At 40.4% G+C, this 18,605-nt stretch overlaps 1 protein-coding gene across 4 annotated transcripts in view; it reads right to left on the bottom strand.

The window, feature by feature from the left end:
• NCOR1 (nuclear receptor corepressor 1) overlaps positions 1–18,605 on the bottom strand; it is a 53,693-nt gene that overhangs the window by 9,774 nt on the left and 25,314 nt on the right. For 2 of the 4 annotated variants that reach the window (XM_062506879.1, XM_062506881.1), the window contains exons 12-32: positions 18,271–18,449; positions 17,774–17,828; positions 17,485–17,586; positions 13,055–13,185; positions 12,345–12,562; positions 10,635–10,697; positions 10,150–10,289; positions 9,314–9,440; positions 8,100–8,655; positions 7,289–7,418; positions 6,811–7,006; positions 6,091–6,261; positions 5,759–5,919; positions 5,264–5,384; positions 5,066–5,170; positions 4,464–4,561; positions 3,526–3,694; positions 2,955–3,095; positions 1,573–1,656; positions 814–1,070; positions 355–715 (exon numbers count right to left, since the gene is read on the bottom strand). In XM_062506879.1, the coding sequence (XP_062362863.1) occupies positions 355–715; positions 814–1,070; positions 1,573–1,656; positions 2,955–3,095; positions 3,526–3,694; positions 4,464–4,561; positions 5,066–5,170; positions 5,264–5,384; positions 5,759–5,919; positions 6,091–6,261; positions 6,811–7,006; positions 7,289–7,418; positions 8,100–8,655; positions 9,314–9,440; positions 10,150–10,289; positions 10,635–10,697; positions 12,345–12,562; positions 13,055–13,185; positions 17,485–17,586; positions 17,774–17,828; positions 18,271–18,449 (3,565 nt within the window). Of the gene's footprint in view, positions 1–354; positions 716–813; positions 1,071–1,572; positions 1,657–2,954; positions 3,096–3,525; positions 3,695–4,463; positions 4,562–5,065; positions 5,171–5,263; positions 5,385–5,758; positions 5,920–6,090; positions 6,262–6,810; positions 7,007–7,288; positions 7,419–8,099; positions 8,656–9,313; positions 9,441–10,149; positions 10,290–10,634; positions 10,698–12,344; positions 12,563–13,054; positions 13,186–14,282; positions 14,485–17,484; positions 17,587–17,773; positions 17,829–18,270; positions 18,450–18,605 lie in introns of those variants that run through there. The other 2 variants (XM_062506880.1, XM_062506882.1) reach the window with 2 other exon arrangements.

Here is an 18,605-nt window from a genome sequence, read left to right as displayed (position 1 = left end):
CTGCTGAAAGAACTGTACTTTAAGATCATTTACACTTCACTAAATCATCTTCCTCATCTAGACACTTTTAAATCAGGAATAGTTTCTGCCCTTAAAACATTATCCTTGTAGGTACCACTTCCAATGTGATCCATAATCAAATGCAAATTGAGACTGAATTGCTTTCCAACTTTCCGCTTCTATTATGGCGGATTTTCATTTCCTTATTTCAATTAACAGCTTACAGCCTTCTAAAATTCATTCTAGCCAACTTCCAAATTGAGACAAGCCACTAGAATAAAATAAAGAAGAATGGAGTACATAAAAATTAAAATAATAAAACTTTTTGTCTTACTGTGGACAGGAATGACATACCCTCACTAACTCTATTCATCATGGGTGAACTCCTGGACATTGGACTCTGATAATTCACAGGTGTCCTCCGAGCATTTGTATCATCATAAATCCCAGGGCTCAGCTGTGATTTGGGAGTTTCATGAAGTGTTGACCTGAGAACAGAGGGACCAGAGCTGACTACTGACGTGTGACGGGACCGCACGGCATCCCCGGTCTTCACATCTTCGTATTTTCCTCGTTCCACCACCTTCACGTTTTCTGGCACCATTTCCAGCTGAGGCATTCCCCGGGGCAGCTTGCTTGGTCCAGTGATTAAAGATTTTACATTGTGTTTGATGGCAGACTGGCCAGAGTTGCTTTCATATTTTATGGGTGTGCCCTGAAGAGGAGAAAGTTCAGGTTAAGGTCACACTGTGGAAAAACTCCCACAAGCCTGATTCACTCGTGTGTGAGTGTGAAAGTGCTTTCTGGGTTTACCTGAGATATGGAGCCTTCTATGATTGGCCTGGCTGTCTGCACCATTTCAGGAGTCTTGCGACTCTCTTGGCTTAAGAGGTCCTGCCTTGGGATCTCATGGATGGAGCGACCCATCTCCTTTATGGTGGTGACCCCATCGTAGGGTTTGCCCTTGGTGATGGCTCCTTCAAACGTCCTGATGGGAGGTGACTCTCTCTTGATCTGTTTGGGGTACTTCAAGCCTTCTTCAAAACTTTCAGCTGTTGCTCTTGGTGTGCCTTTCATAGAAAGAAAGGGTCACATGACTGGTATTAATAGCTGCTAAGTCTCTTTTTTCATAAGAAGAGTAACTAATTAAATATAACAGTGAAACTTTGGTTTGCTGTAGTCTGTGGTAAGATACTCAAGGTCTAAAAAAACCATCACAAAAATAATACTGAACAACATATTACAAAAAACCTCCCACGGTTATTTCAGATGCTGAAATAAAAGAACTAAATGTATCTGCAGAGTTATTAGTGTTAATTTAAAAAAAAAAATTCTAATTACCAAGTACTCATATTAAAAAGTCTATTTTCCAATTAGAAATAAAATCTGTGTTTACAGACTAGCTTTGAAGACAGCATATCAAAAAGCTGCTGATTTATGCTGTGAAAATGTTTCGTAAAATAAGCTCCACCTTTAACATAGCTCCCACAGTTAATAAGAGCTTTAAGGTTCAGAAATCCAGATTTTTGAGGATTAATTAATGCTCCCCTTTAGAAACCTGCAGTACCTCACCTTGCATTATAGAGCCAGACAAGACTGTTCTCTCCTTTAGTTCAGCGTGTGGGCTACCCCGAGGCAGCGCTCGGCAGATTAAACCTAAAATTAAAATGAAGGTAATTTAGAGAATTAAACAAGTGTTAAAAAAATACAACCTCCAAATCAACAAACCCCCTCCTTCTTACACATGAAAGATGGTATCTGTACCCTGGCAGTGCCCAGAGGGCCAAGCCTCAGTATGCTAGGCATTGCAGCAACATGTTATAAACACCTCCTGCCCTAAAAAGATAATCTTTCAGTTCAAGTACTTGTGCTATTGCATAGCTGCAAGTTTTAACGTATTTAGAAAACAGGAGGTGTTTTTTTTATAATTAAGCTTAACCTTGGTTTCAAAAGCAGTCACTGCTTTTCTCACACTCCACTTTCCTTGCCTAGAATGATAGGTGTTCATGGTGGGAAGGGGAACCAAAAAAAAAACAAAAAACCAAACCAAAATATTCCTCTGCATCCTCTCAATTATCAAAGTTCATACTGAATCATTGGGGAATAGAATAATTTACTGTGCCTACAGTAAGAATCTAAACAAAGTGCTCAAAACACTTATAATTTTTCACAGTTTGAAGACAGAAAATGTGTCACTGATGAGACCAAGCATAAAAGCACCAGAGCAGCTTCTCAGATGCCAAAAGAGCCCAGAGAGCCAAATGCATCAGCAACTTAGAGGCAACACTGAATTTCTGTGTGCAGCCTACAAACCTCACATTCACATTGTTCCATCTGCTGAACATGTCCACAAAATAGCCTCTCAGGGCTACCCAAAGATGGCACAAAATGCTTTTAAGTAGCAAGGCTCCATAGTTGAGGCAGGAAATATTTTCTTGCGTTTGTTTTTTTACAAAACAATCAGAGAAGTTATATAATGACCTGCCTTGGCCTCTGCAGGCTTTGTTTGATTACAGTTTATTAAAACACCACAGCACTAGGGATGCCCTGAAGCAGGATCCTGCAGTTCAAAGAGGTTTCTTGCAGGAATGCATAAGGTCAGGGCAGTGTGATACCAATATTTAACTAAAGGGTGTGGCAGAGGCTGTGCTGGTGTGACCCAGTTTGAGCTCAACAGGATCACTGGAACTGTGGAGAGCCAGGAACATCTGTCAGATGTGCTGAGAGCAGGAAGTGCCACCTGCGACAGCAGCAGTTGTGGTAAAACAGAAAAGAAAACTGGGATCTACTCCAGTCCTGTTTCCAGCACACTCTAACTGCAGTGGATTTGGCCATTAGTGTGATTTAAATCTAACTTCTCTGTTAGTCTGGACCCTAAGACAACTCTAATTCAATTGATTTAGAATCAGCTTTTACATCAATGGATAAAACATTTTGGAAGCAGCTGTTTTTACCTTCCAGTGGTGCAGACCCTGGAGACTCCCTCAGTGACATCCCCTGTTTTATGTTTCCTTCCATTGTATCATAGGTTCTCTTTAAGCCAATTTCATGAGCAGTTCTTGGACTCCTTGTTCCTTCACGGACATTTTTAATAGCTGGCAAAATGTAAAAGAGTGTGGTCAGGAAATGTGGACAACAAAGGGACACATTAATATTACATTAATGAGACCACAGGTCATTAATATTTAAACAACACAACTTCAATATAATACTGTAACATTAAATATCAATCTTAAAAAATCCTTTATAGTTTGTCAAGAAGTTAATTGTTAAGTTACTAATTTATCAGTATTTCAGCTGAAGTTTAAAGTTACATGATACATTCGTTTTCATTTTAATACAGGTAATTTTAAACCTGGTTATTTACCCTTTCACAATACAAACATTCAATGAAAATAGGAAATAAATGGCAAAGGAATAGTAACTGTATTTTAAACACACATCTGCTTGAAAACAGAAACACTTCAGCTATGGATAATCAAAGCAGAACCTGACTTTGACCAGGCAGAATATGCAAATACTCACCATCATAAGACAGAATATGCCCACTTTTGCCTTCATAAATGACATGGCCCTTGGCTGAGGCCTCCTCCCTGCACTTCTCTGGGCTGCTGTCCTCTGTAGCCAGCCGGGTGATGGTTCCCTTGAGCAGTGCATCAGCAGCAATGCCAGACTGAGACAGAGCTGGGGTACCCTGTGTGCAAACCCAGCACATCAATCAACTCACATGCTCTGAGTCATTAGAGAATAAGGAGGAGTGAAGGGAAAATACAACAAAACAAAACAAAACAAAAAAAAACTTTTTAGGTCTATAAAACAAGCTAATTTATCAAGTAGGGCTTAAAATTCTGCCTCTGTTATAGACACTTAACCTAAATATGAGTAAGGTTATTTCTGCTACCTTGTTAAACAATATTACCAGTGTATTTCACAACCTGGAACATTTACCCTATAAATACCATTTGGGGGGAAGATAACATATGGTGCCATTAATTTTTATTTCTGTCCAAAGCAATGAAACCTCCCCTTCTCATCTCAAAGCAGAATTGAGGCAATTACTCTCTGTACTAAGGATACCAAATCAACCAAAACAATGTGAAAGACAGAAGACCTGAATTTCCCTTCTTGGATTTAAATAGAATCTGCACAAGATTGTTTACACTTGGTCTGAATATTTGAACTCGGGTGTGATACAATTTTCAGGAAATTTGCCCTAAGTTAGGTTTACCAAAGGCTCTGGTATTACCTAAAAGGTTTGAAAACTCATATATATGAAGATGAAATCATGGTAATGCTGACTTCAACAATAGTGGGGTTTGATTATCTGATTGGATTGAAAGTCATTTTCAAGGCAGTTCCTACCCTGTGATAATAATTGACTTTTTCAGACATGCAAATACATTCAGTGATAGTCTGAAGATGCTGCTTTGCTACAGCCTTCCCAGCAGTAAAATGTAAAATACCTGAGTTATGGAGCCTCTCAAAGAAGGAATGGTCTCAACTGAAACTTTACTGGTTGGAGTTCCTCGTGTTATACTCCCCTCCTGTATTGTTGTGGTACCTGGTTTGAAATAAAGACATCCTGATAAATAAGAAAATTTAAAAAAAAATCCACTCAATTTGAAATAATTATAAATTCTACTGAAAACTGTTAGTTTTCATTAAAATTAAGGGGAAATTTCAATTTAACAGCAGGGATTTGAGGCAGTTAGGCCATTTCCTCTTTTAACATAGCCTTTTACAGACTGCAAGTATTTTACTTATAGTAATATAGTAAGCATTAACTCATGGAAGTTAATTTATTTTCTTTTGATGGATCTGCTCTAGTGAGCAACTTTATTTTGAAATTTGCATGGATTGTAACAAATATTTTCAAGTGAGCCATGCAGACAGGAGGAGCCAGCTACAAATACACATGCCCTGGAAAACAGGCAACAAATGAATCCTGTAATCTTATGATACTTATATAATCATAGAATACTTTTAAAATAACACTTCAGCAGTTAATTCTCTTGGTTTTCTCAGGCTCTGACAAGACTTTTTGAATCTATGTAACTTTCTTTACCTCGCACCACACTTTCATGTTGTGCCCTGACCAGAAGTCCCTCAGGTTGGGAATTCTGGCTTCTGGGTGAAAATTCTTCTTGTTTGATATAGGGCAAGGAACCTACTGAGGAGAAGAAAAGGTTGAGGTTTTTAAATTTCCTGTAATTATGGATCATTAAATAGTCTGTATAAAACATGTCAGCTTTTCTTTCCTTACCAGATTTGGCCGACTCTTGCTGCCTTGGTAGCCCAAGGGATATAGAACCCACTGATGGCTTTGCAGTTTCTTGGGCATAGGAAGCTTGACTGTGGGATGTTAAATAAGTGCCAGGTGTTCCCTGAAACAACAAATAGATGCTAATTATTGTTTCTGGAATGAAGATTCACATCTCTCTTTAAAGGAGAGTGCTAAAACTACTATGATCCTATCTGGAAATGCTACAGTGCCCCACTGCCATGTCCCAAAGCAGAGAGCAGCAGGAGTGGAGTGTCACCGGTAGTTTGGAGATGCAGGTCACCTATCCATGCCCTTAAATGTGAGTAAATGTTCCATTTCTAAAGCTCCTGTAATTCCTGGACTTTTAGAATTATATGTACAGGTAGGTCTTAAAGGTTAATGCTGTGACTCCATAACCCAGTACAAGAAGCTGAAGATTGCAGAAAGGGTACAAAAACTGATGTAAGACAGATTTTCAAATAATAATTCTCTTACTTGTGAGATTGAGCCTCCCATGATGAAGGAAGGTTTTTCTGATGGCACACTGGTTTTGGAGGATGGAATGAGTGGTGGTGGTGGTCTGGTGGGTCTGGTTGTGGGCAGGCGAACTCCTTCAGGAATATTGGTTATCACCTGGTGAGGGGCTGGCTGGAGAACTTGAGGGGAAAAATTCTACATTAAACATTGCAGTGTGAACAGAAATAGTACAGTATAGCCTCATTGGGCTAGAAAAACACTGAGCACCAATTCACACACACACAGAAAATTGTCTTTTTCTATTAGCCCACAAAGTGTTTAGAGAATAATTTGATCCTCCAAATCTTTACCTGGAGGGACACTGTAGCGAGCTGCATTCATCTCAGGCTGGGGAGAGGCTTTATTGACTTCTCTTGGAGATAACCTGTAGGGTGATGCTGACCTTGTGGCTGGATTTTGCACTTGTGCTTCCTGTTCTATTCTCTTGACCTCAGCATAAGGCATATAGGCCACTGGTTTTCCTGGGAGGGTTGAAGTTATCAGAAAGAGAACCCTGGGTTAGAAACTGGAGTCAAAAGGTCCAATTCACAGCACAGTTTTAACAAAGGGACTACTCCAATGCCAGACACACCCATCAGGTACAAACACTGCAATTAAAAAGAAGTATTAATCTGTTCCACCAAACTCTTGTGTCCTATTTCAGTGCTCAGTGTCCATGTATGAGCACACTTAAAATGAATCTTTTACTGCACGGAGTACATACTCCTGCCTTCACCTTAAACTTCTGGAAGGGTTCCCCTAGAACAGAATCATCTGCTCCACTAACCTGCACACTGCACCTCTCCCTGTAGGAACAACTCATTTTTGGGTTTGACCCAAATGGAACCAGTTTGCTACCTTTATATAAAGGGCCTACAAGGCAGCTCTTCAACAGTAAGTGCAACAGAGCAGGCAGGTTCCTTCCAGCAAGGAGCAGCTCATTATCAGCTCCTTATCACACTAAATTGTCACTCTCCAACGAGGCAGCAGTGTAGCACACAGCCACAAAGCACAGGTATGGGAACACCAACCTTCCCACTCCACACTGGGGCTCTTGGAGGTGCCACAGGGGCTCACAGCGCTCCGATATTCCATGTCCAGCTGCTCCTGGCGCTGCCGCTGCTCCTCCAGCAGGGCTGACTCGTGCATGGCCTTGATGTGCCGCTGGTAGAGAGCATAACCACTCACTGGGGTGCCCACAGGGACAGAGCAGGGGCTGCAGGAAACCTGGGGACAACGAGGGGACAACGTCAGGGAGACCCTCACAGGCAATTCCTGGAGGAGTTGTGGAGCGCAGTTCTCCCCTGCAGTCTGGGTGTTTCAAAAGGTCCACACCTGGTTTTAAACTATTGGGTTTAGACTTGGTTGCACTTAACCTTTCCCACCTGAAAAATACAGTAATAAATTATCTTTTTCTTCATTTGTTTAACAATTTTTTCCTGCCTAATGTTGTGACTAGATTTAGGGGTAACAAACACTCCTTCAAACATCACTGAAAACTGCCCATACCATAGGTGGGATGACAGCAGCTCTGTGGTGAAGCTGTTGCAGGTCCATCTGCCCTTGCTTTATCGTGGATGATACCAGAATTGACCCAGTGGGATTTAAAAGTGAGGGCTTTGACTCTCTGCTGTAGATACTGGAAAAAGAGATAGAAGGGAAAAATATCACCAAAAGAACCAAAGCTATACAACTTAAAGGATTTACAGACACAACTCTTAACTTCAAAAAACCAACATATTTTTCAGACTGGACAAAGAGCTGAAAAGTCAGAACCATGTTGTGTTTTGTCCCACAGCACATACAGTAGAAGAGGAACAGATACTGCTGTATTTTCATAACACACAGAAATACCAAAATATGAGCTCAGAATCTCCCACATCAGAAATTTATGTATGCAGTACTGACAGCAATGCAACCTTCCTTATAGAGAGTGCTTTGGAAAAGCACATTGGATAGGAAGAACTACAGAAAAGAAACAGTAGTCTATAGTAAAATAATTCCACGTGGGGGGCTAAAACATTTGTGGAAAGATGAAGTTTGAAAAGGCAAGAGAGTGCAGAAACACCATCACCTGCACTCTTCCAAAGCCCACATGCACTCCATGACACTGGATACTTTTAACATTTAAACATCTATCCCTGGCACTGTGTGAATATTAAACCTCTGAGAGGGAGGGGGGCATTGGCTCCAGTGCCATTCTGGGGTGACACAGGAACTGCACCAAGAGAACACTGAAAGACTTCAAATACCCTCAGTGTGTCAGCCATTCCCAAAAGAGAAACAGCTCCAAAGACTGTCCATTGAAAGCCCTACTCACCCCTGTCTGTCAGGTTCTCCATCAACTTCCTCATCAGCACTGCAGGTGGCACTGGAGTCATTATCTGAATGGGATTCTGGTCTGGCTGTAGGAACTTGCTGGGACAGGCTGTAGTCCATTTCCTCCGGTTCTGACTTTTCCTTGGGTTTCTCTACCTCTCTCTCTTTGGTATCATTCTCTATTTTCACTTGAATATTCTCTGGTAGCCTCATTTCAGTCTCTACAGGTTCTACTTTGGTATGAACTGGAAGAGTAATCACAGGCTTAGCTTCAGCTGAATGGCTTCTGCTGTCCACCTCCATAGGCTCCTCAGCTTCAGTGTTTATTTCTTCCTTAACCTGTGGCTCAGGGTTCTGAGTTTCAGCTGTTGATACACTTGGAGCTGGTAAGGAGGGAGATGTGCTGGTTGCAGGTTTACTGGCAGATTCTTGCTCTGCTGGGGCCTCAGTGGTTACTTTTGGAGCAGCAGGCTCAGATGGAGTTTCTTCAGTTGGTTTAGCAGGTTCTGCTGGAGTTGGAGATGGAGCACTTTCTGTATCAGAACTATTTTCAGCACCTGGGGGAAAAATGTTTTACCATGAAGGTTCAACCAATGATATGTGACAAAATGGGTGCAGTAAGGATCCATCAATTTTAACCAACCCATCTGCAAAGCAATTAATTTGGATTTATTATAGAAATGGACAATTGGCTGAATTACACAAATACTGCAACTAAAAAATACCAACAACTGGAAACCCAACACTTAGTCATCTTCTCTCATTCATTGTTTATGAATTCTATTGCCTTTTGCTCCACAAAAGACCAGCCAAGATTGACTGATGTTGAGTGTCTATAAATTACCAGTTACAACCAACAAATATATATTAAAAAAAAAGACAACAAAAAAACTCCCACCACTTGAATTTGCTTGTCTGAAGCTTTACTGAGACTATGAGCTACCAAAGGTTAGATGTATTTGGTTCAACTTGTTTCAACACTCCAGATGACAGCATAATCAAAGCATCTCAAAATACTAAGCAGCAAACATCTTTAGGCTGCTAAATTCTAAAAATGCCACATCCCCTTGAGTGAGTTCAAACTGCTGAAATCCAACTGAAAGAGCATTTGAACAACAACATCATGAAGTGGAACACAGCTTTCTGAGCATATAATTAGCACAAAACATGGGCCCTTTTCTGTGCACACATGAGTTTCCTTCCTAGAAAAGTTACCTTCACTGTCTTCTGGGTTCTCTTCTTCATTAGATGCTTCAATATCTTCATCCTCCTGAGCTGACACAGTCGAAGCCACACTCTCACACTGTGACACATCTCGCTCCTCTCGGGGCCTTCGCGAAGACTGAGGAAGACACAGCATTGACAAGGTACTGAAAATTCACAATTATTGCCTTTTCCTTCATTCCCATTTACCAGTCTGAGGTTGAAATGAAGGACAGAGGGTATCTATTTAGCACAGTCATTCATGAGAGGACACTCTTTCAACTTCAGGCCAGCTTTTGCTGCTCCTGACCAAAAACAAGTTTGGGAACAAACCACAGTCTCATGGCATGTTTGGGGGACAACAGAACAACTACAGCAAACAGACACTGATGTTCTTCACCTCAGTGAGAGAAGGCACTGCAGCTTAGAGAACTCCAACACACAGCATTCTACTTTCAATGCTCCTAGACTTTCAGTTCCTGGACTTCTACCACCTCTCCTGCTCTGTTTGGTAAGGTCAGAGTTTGCTGTGTTTCAAGGAGCTGTTGTACATCTACAGCTGCTCTTGCACTGGTGAGGAATGTGCCTTTCAGAGCACTGAAGAACTCTTCAGGCTCAAGTGTTTTACCTAGTGCAAAACCTCCTATTGCATTTTAAAGCAAGAAGAGGTCACTCTCACAGGTCAGTGAGCACCAGCAACCATTTCTAGGAGATTTATGTCACAACACAAAAACAAGTAGAAAAGGAAATGACTGGAGGTTGCAAAACAGCCTTAGTGAAGAGTGATGCATGACTTCAGAAAGACCCAAGTTTTCTCCTGCAAAATATTCAATGTCTACAGCACTCACCTTTTGTTTGTGCTGTTGGAGGAGACTGTCCAGGTTGTGCCTCCTTTTGTAATTGAAGTAGAAGTTTTTACACTGAGCTTCACTTTTCGTCCCAACCATTTTGGCAATTGCTGCCCAGTTTCGCCCGTGTTCCACTAGACCTGGTCAGACATAAAAGAACCAGTATTTATTATGATCAATAACTCAGCTATCCAAACCTCAATAAATGGAACAACAATGCCTATGGGAAGGCAAGACAGAGAAGTACTGCTCTCCAAACAGTTCTAAGTAACCCACAGGAAAAGAGTCAAATCGAGTCTCAAAAAATTATTTTGTCTGTTAAAGCCGCTTGCTTTTTCCTTTTTTTACAAAAAAGCCAACAGCAATTTTCAAATCAGCATAGTACTGGCAAAAGTCACAGTAAATATATTCAGTGATTCAGTAAATCCTTGAAATTTTGCAAATGCAAGTATCCAGAAGGAAGTTCAAGGCTTTACAAGGTTTACCTTTCTTAGCAACTTCCATTTCTTCTTCTGTCCAGCGGGATGTCTCCACAGGCTCTGTAGAAGCTGAAAGAGAAACAAAGATACTGAGCAGAGAAAACACCAGGTTTCATTATTATGGCACCAATTATGCACCCCATAGTCAAGAAATCTATTTACATTATGGCTTGCTCAGGTCACTGGTGAAAGTTCTCTCATCAGAGGGAAGCAGACAATCTCCATTAAACCAAGTCAGAGATTCAGAAGGAACCACCAAAAGCTCAGCAGAGAAAATGGTCCAAAACTATTCTGCCTACAAAACTGGGATTAATTGTCTGCCAAGGAAGATTTGTAAGTAACTCAGGTGTATTTATCACTAAAATTTCATTTTAAATGTCAGTAATTACCATCAGCTACTAAAAGCAGCAATCCAACATGCTCTAAGCTAGTTCAGTGCTGTCTCATTGCTGGAATGGTTATTTATTGGTTAGTGTGTGTCAAGAAATCTACTGTTCCTGTATCAACTGTGTCTCCAACTCGAAAAATGGACAAAAAGAAAACAAAAAACCCCAGTAAGTAAAAGCAAGCAGGAAACTAAGTATGATTCAGTCCAGAGTGCTTTTCATTCACTCCCCTGGATTTTGTATTATCCTGTTTAAATTTCTGAACAGCACTGAGCTGCACCAGCCTCCATTTCCTTTCCATAAAATCTGCCATTACACACAGCACGTAACAAAGACCCTGCAACAGCTTCCATTAACAAACCACAGAAGTAGGACACTATAAAGTATCTGATCCACTGAAAAATTGTTCTGGATTTTTCACAAAACCCTGCAGAATGGTTTAAAAATAAAGCAAAACAAAAGTAAAACACACTATTTCCTCAGACTTAAAAAACCCCACTGCTTATAAAACACTGCTGTATCAACGGAGTAAGAATGTTTCTCACAATCTCTGTTGTTTAGAGTTATACAAGAACTGATGTGCCCAATTACTCTGTTCTTTATAGGCAGAACATCTGAGTAACAGAAGAGATGTTACAAGCTCTAGAATAGCAGCTGCCTGTAACTACCCAGCTGAAGCAAGAGGAGCAACAAATTTTGCCACTGCAGAGCACTGCAAGAAAGAAAACCACAACCTGCCCTGCCATCCTGGATAATTATTTACCAGCCACAAGATATTCTGGTATTTCTGCATCAACACAAATTAGGTCAGCCTTTTCCAGAATACACTCAGAGACTGTGTTGTCTTTTTTAACCATACCAGCCAGGAAAGTAACGCTTTATTTTAAAAAAGCCTCTTTCCACCTAATGCAGAAACAACAACTTGCCAAGATCTATTTCAGCTTATGAAACTTGCTGAAGTACTCAAATATCAGGCCAATTATTTAACAACATCCTCTGTGAGCTGCAGCCTGTAAGTGAATCTGTGTCACAGGCACCTGGATCTCTGCAGACCCATCATGAACCTGCACAGGGAGACAAGGTGTTATCACACAAGGGCTGAACTGCCTTTTCTCCCCTCACATCATTCTAACAGCCGATTGCACATGCACTACTCATGAAGTTACACTTGTGAAGTTGAACACAGTCACAAAATTATAAACAAGGCTAAGAATAAAGCTGGAATACTACACAAGAAAAGACAAGTGCACTGCATGCCTGGAAACAGCCCCGTGTCAGTGAGGAGCCCACGAGCAGCTGGGTCCCTGGGAGTGCTGTAAGTGCTACTCACAAGGTTCTGGTGGGGGTGGCAGAGGTGGTGGTGGCTCTTCAGTGGCTGCAGCTGCAGCAGCATTTGCTTGTGCAGCTTCATTTGTCATTGATCTGGTGATTCTGCCCTTACGCCGACCTTGGCTGTTTGCAGTTTTTCGGCCCCGAGGAGCTGCCTGCTCCCTTTCCTCTGTTTCCTCTGGTGCAACTTCAGTTTTGTCCTTTTCTTTGGTATTCTCTCTGGGAATAGGTAAAAAATAATTCAGTCACATTCAGAGAGCCATTGTGAGCAGATATTCCTGAATATCAATGGACAAACAAATCCCAAACCCCACAAAGAAAACTCCGTGAACTCAGAAGATGCCTTCAGTGAAACAGAATTCACTTATTGCCCACAACTTCCAGTTGCCAGACACTAATACAGATACATGATTTTGTCAACTTCAAAGAAAATATGAACACACCATGTATGATAGAACATACGAGAAAGGCCAAACCAACAAGATATGGAAATTATTACATGTGCAAAATAATAATCCCATTACTTTTTCCACTGATCGGATTAGCTCAGCAAGACAGAGAAATTTGTATGTCCAAAAAAAAAATTTCATACACAAAAGAAACAGTTTTCAGTCCAGATTTCACTGTTAGGCTAATGCAAATCCTGTTCTGATCTTTGCCAAAACCTGCAGTCTAGGGTGAATTCATGCACTTCAGCATATACACACTTACTTAGATTCCTCCTTCTCATCCTTCTCCTCCTCATCTTTCTTTTCCTCCTCTTTTTTTTCTGATTTGTCTGATTTTTCCTCTTCTACCTTTTCTTCTACCTTTTCTTCTTGAGAAGGACGAGCAATCTGTTGCTGAAATGAAATAGGATTTAGATGATAACCTTATCACACAATGGTGCAGCATCCTGTCCTCAGGGCAGCACAAAAACTGATGCTGCCTTACTTCTCACTTGATAATATCAAGTTACAGGCACAGCACAGTGGTCAGCATAAGAACAGAATAACTCTAAAAGTGCCTAGGGAGGTCTGATCCATTCAGTGAGGGCGTTGCTCCTCTCAAATTTTATTTTTAACTTCATGCATTTTATAGTGAAACATGATCTTACAACTGGGGACCAAAAGGTCTGGCAGCATGAAAGTTATCAGCAACTCCAAGTCGCTTTCTCAAAACTGTCACTAGTATTTAAGAAATATAGTTGCTAAAAAAAAATTTGGTGTGGGAATTTTAGACTTATAGTTCCAGTGAGTTTACAGAAAGAATTATTTTTAAAACCAACAAAAACTCTATTTTCTGCTGACAGTTTTATAAGCACGGTAAACACAGGACTTGTCTCAAACAGATACCCAGAGTACATCTGGCAATTCACGGAAAACACAAGGACAGAGAACAACACAAGGACAGAGAATTACAAGACTGCTGTTCTAGCACTTCATGAACTCAGATTTGACAAACGACTGAAAAATTCCACAAAATAGGCTTTTCTTCTTCACAGAGGAAGCAACCTCCCTGTGAGTGCAGCAGCAGGTGTCACTGTTTCACTAAGTGAACTGAGGCTGGAAATGGTCACAAACTGACTTGGTTTTGACATTTTAATAATGTGAACAGGAGCAGAAACCCTAAACACTAACCACTATCATCTTGCTGCAAATTATTAGCAATTAAGGTGCTGGTTATTGATTATGCAAAGACTTCCTTCAAGCAAGATGTCAGAGATGTGCTAAGATAAATTATTTCCACCTTGCCAGATAGATTGACCTGAAAACAAGGAATTAAAACAGCATTAAAAAATTAAAGAAAATTATTTTACATCTAATCTATTTAGAAAACAGTTGTTGAAAATCCTGTTCTTACCGGGCCAGCTTAACATCACTTGGTTGTCTGTTCCCCAGTAACTTTATTTAAGCTGCATAATCAATGCATAAACACAAACTTTAAAGGCACAACAAACCTTAAAGGAGTCGAAGCCTCGGTCAGCGACGTTCCTGCACATTCATCTGCTGATGGAAACTTTTACTGTCCACACAAGGGGATGGGCTTGAGCTCAGGGCACGGCTCAAAAGGACAAAACCCACCCCAGCAGCAACATCACAGAGCTCCTTAGCAGAGGCTGCCTGACCCAGCAACGTGTTTATTCCAGGAAATTGTGTCATTCTGCCACTTAAGCTGCCTGCAGCAGTGCTGCCCCTCTCACACAGCACCTTCTAATCTCCCTGGAGTCACCAGAGGTGATCCCCGTCACACACGGGCAGTGAATTTCTGTCTGCTCACATCACTGGTCTCCCACCTGCTGCTGGCCACAGGCTCCAGCCACACACACTGCAGGAACACAGCCAGCACTGACCATTGCTTGGCCACCAAATTCATTTAAAACTTCACTTAGAGAAACCTTCTTTCAAGGAGTTATTTAAGGAATTCTCTGTAATCATAGAATCTCAGGAAGGTTTGGGTTTGAGGGGACCTTAAAGATCAACCAAGTCCAAACCCCCTGCCATGGGCAGGGACGTCCCCCACCAGATCAGGTTGCTCCAAGCCCTGTCCTGAATACTTCCAGGGATAGGGAATTTAAAGCACCACACAGCCATGGCTCTCTCTCAATTCTATGTTAAAAACTTTCTCTACATTCAACAAACTTTGGTTTAAGACACATTTTTTCAGTTGCCTCTGTGACACTCTGGAACAGTTTAGGCAGCATTTTATAAGAAGCCCTTTCTAGACCTATTTGAGGACAAACACACATCAGAATTTTATTAGCCTTGCATCTCTTCATATCCTTGATCCAGCACTCAGCTTCTCTTAAGTGGAAGCCCCCACACTGAAATCTGAGCCAAGCTGTGCTCACTGCATTCTCTGAAGGACTTCAACGTCCTTACCATGATTAATATCTCCTCCACTGCAATATTCCACTTGCTTGCCTTCTAATTTACAAAAATATATGAACTATTAAGAGTTTAAGCTGAAGCACCTGTTACTGGCCTAAGCCCATCCTGGAGCACCTCATAAATCTTACATGACTTACATTTGCCAATCAGCAAGAAAGTTTTAAGTTGCTACTGAGAGATATGAAAAATATCAGCTTCAAACAAAGCTGGGGCACAGGAGGGGGAAGGGGGTGAGCTGCTTTCTGCAGCCCTAAGATAAAAGCTCTGGCAAGCCAGGCAGTTCAACCCTCCCAAGTTCTTTTTTACTAGCTGTTATAGATGTTGTTAATTAATCACTAATCAAATTATAAGTATGATTTAGTTCTTTACTATTAACATGCTAACTGCAATACTTCTGAATTTAAACTTCCAGAAATGGTAAAATTTCCCTTTTAGAGTGCTGAGAGTATTTCCTTGAGTTGGCAAGTCTAGCTCAGCCCTCTCCAGAGCTAAAAACCTGGCACTTTCTTGCATCCTTCACAGAGCACACATTAAGCCTAGCCAGCAGTTGCCCAAAGTTTAGGGATGTGCTGTAGCACTCAGAGTGGATCAACAACCAGCAATTACAGAGTACAACTCTGCTACAATTCCAAGAGCAAGTAATCTGAGCTGAACAAAGCTTCAGTGTTCCAACTGATGTATTCAGTTACTCACATATAAATCAGCACTCACAGGAGCAGTCACAAAGTCAGGCAGAGCACCTTGAGCTGAGCTCACCAAGCAAATCCATGCCCTTGTGTCTAAGGCTGGAATTAAAACCTTTCTGCTCTATATACATTATCCAAGGAAAGCAACCATTTATGGATAGAAAAGTCCATCCAAATTTTGAATTCTAACAATTCTAATATTCTGAATTTTAACAACATGGAAAAGGCATTTAGATACACAGTGATGACTTTCTAAGTATCTCAAAATCTCCAGTTCCACTGCACTACAGCTGAGTTCTGTCTCCTCACCCCTTAGGGCAGCACTCAGCAAAGGCACTCCTCAACATGTGACACTTCCCATGATCACACCAACCTCATTTTATAACGGTACAAGAAACTGAGCCACTCCAAATGGCAGCACTACCTCTTTTAAGTGTCCAGTGATTACCCACATTTGGACAATTCTGTTTATTTCCATTTTCTTTTAATTTGCCACACATCCAGACTTTTAACTGCAATTCTTCCCCAATCACTATTCCAACAACAATAACCCTTCTTATTAAAAAAGATTATTAGGCTTAGAAATTCTAACAAAAGTCCTGACAAAATACAGATTATTTGCAGTAATTTCTCCCATCAAAGCAGAATCTCTATTAAATCCTGTGCACAATGAAAATGACCCTGCCCTAAGCCAGCCATCATTTGTGGGGTACAGACAAGATGCTCTCCCATGACAGGACTCTTCTGGTAGAACATCAGCCCATAATTCCAAAGGTTTAAGTACAACAGCACCACAGAAGCACAACCCCCTGATTGTTTCTACTGAACAGGATCCGCTCCTCAGTTGAAACTGTTTGTAACAATTTTATATTAAAATATACATCTACTGGGACTCCTAGAAAACATTCAGTATTTGTGTATTTCAGTGCAATATCTACTGCATTTACTGGTTTGCAGAGCAGATTTGTGCAGTCCCAAAGTTTCAGGGTCCAATACCCACATTAACCCTGATAGCCCAGCACACGTACTTATAAAATACTGTTCTTTTCCTCTCTGAAGTCCTCCAAAGGAACACTTCCTGAATCAGCAGGATTTTTTATTCACATGCATTAAATCAGTCTCTTTCTTCTGGCTCTGAAGTTCCAGTTTGACTTTGAGCCTGACCACCAAATAAAGACCACTATTAATTTCTACTTTTTGTCAAACACTGACATTATGAAGTGATTATATATTTTCCACTGCAAGTCACATGCTAAACCTAATTTCTCTTGGCTCCAACATGGGATTTAATGATGGACTCAACCTCAATGTCTGTGGCAGCACCCTCAAATAAAATGAATTGCCATATTAAAACAAGTAAGAAATGTGCAAAGGAAGAATATATTTCAGAGAATTAAAACCAAACTAATCAACAACACCCTTAAGGTTGAGATCACTTGAATTTCAGAAGGGCAACAATACAATAAAGGAAAAATAATTATTTCCCCTCCATGCTTATAATATGTTGCCTTCTCAGATAATGAAACTGTTGTAAATATGAAGCAATAAAACAACAATACCCAAGTTATGAATAAATTCAATGTACCTGGTTTCTTCCTCTGCGTTTGCCATAATTCCTTCGCACAAGGGCTTTATAGTTTTCATTTTTCTTGGTCAAATAATAATATAATACACAGTCGGGAACATTCTAAAGGGAAAATGCAGGAAAAAGTAGGGTTTACTCCTAATGAAAAGATATGATTTGAGTTTTTAATTTCTCTGAACTTCTAAAACTATTCAGCCCCCAGACAAAAATAAAAAAGCTTCTATTTATTATTCTATTGGAAAGTTAGGGATCCCACCCTAAGCTCTATTTATATTAAAAAATGTCTTACCTTTCGTTCCAAGTAGGAAGCAATTAGACCAAAGTTCTTGGGATGTTGGACAAACCTTTTACAAATCAGAAATTACTTCAGTTTAACAACATAATCCATGATCAAACAAAACAATCTTGCAAACAATCTGTTCTTTCAGCAAGCCCTTAATTTACACAAGTGAAATCAGCCTAAAAAGCCCAGTTTTCAGACTGTGCAAATTTAGAACTGAGCACTAAAAATGATAAAATGAAATTCCATATATACACTTCTCATTTTAATCTTAGCACAGAACTAAAGCACTTCTGAGAAAATTTTGAATTTAAGGACTAAATGCATGTGAGCACACTCAGATGAAAAATAAGTCTAAAACTTTTGCAATATTTATTACAGCCAGCTAAGAACATTATCAAATATTATTGCACAAAAGCTTCAGCATTCCTGATTTAGCTTAATGGGGTTGGGCATTTAACTGTCATTTCAATGCAATAAAAAGAAAAGATAGGAAAGACCATTACTTTTCCTTAAAAATCTCCTTCTCATGGTCTGTCCAGACATTCATGAACTGCCTGTCTTTATAAACTTTCATGGGATCTTCCATCAGCCCATTCATGTTGATGAATTTCACCCTTCTCTGCTCTGCATCGAACATCATGGGAGGGATGACAGAGAGCTGCCGCATTTGCTTCTCGTTATTCTGCAGAACAAAAGACAAAGTAAAGAACACACAAAATGCTGCCACTGATGTTTACAGTTCTGGAATTACACAGCTCTTAAAGCTCCACATTCACAGTCAGCTTGGAACTTCTTTTTGTACACAGCTCTTGCAGAAGTTGGCACTATCGCAATGAAC

Source organism: Cinclus cinclus, chromosome 22 (genome assembly GCF_963662255.1).
Source record: "Cinclus cinclus chromosome 22, bCinCin1.1, whole genome shotgun sequence".
Classification (NCBI taxonomy): Eukaryota; Metazoa; Chordata; class Aves; order Passeriformes; family Cinclidae; genus Cinclus; species Cinclus cinclus.
Note: the sequence above shows the minus strand (reverse complement) of the source record. Positions and strands in the feature narration are given on the sequence as shown.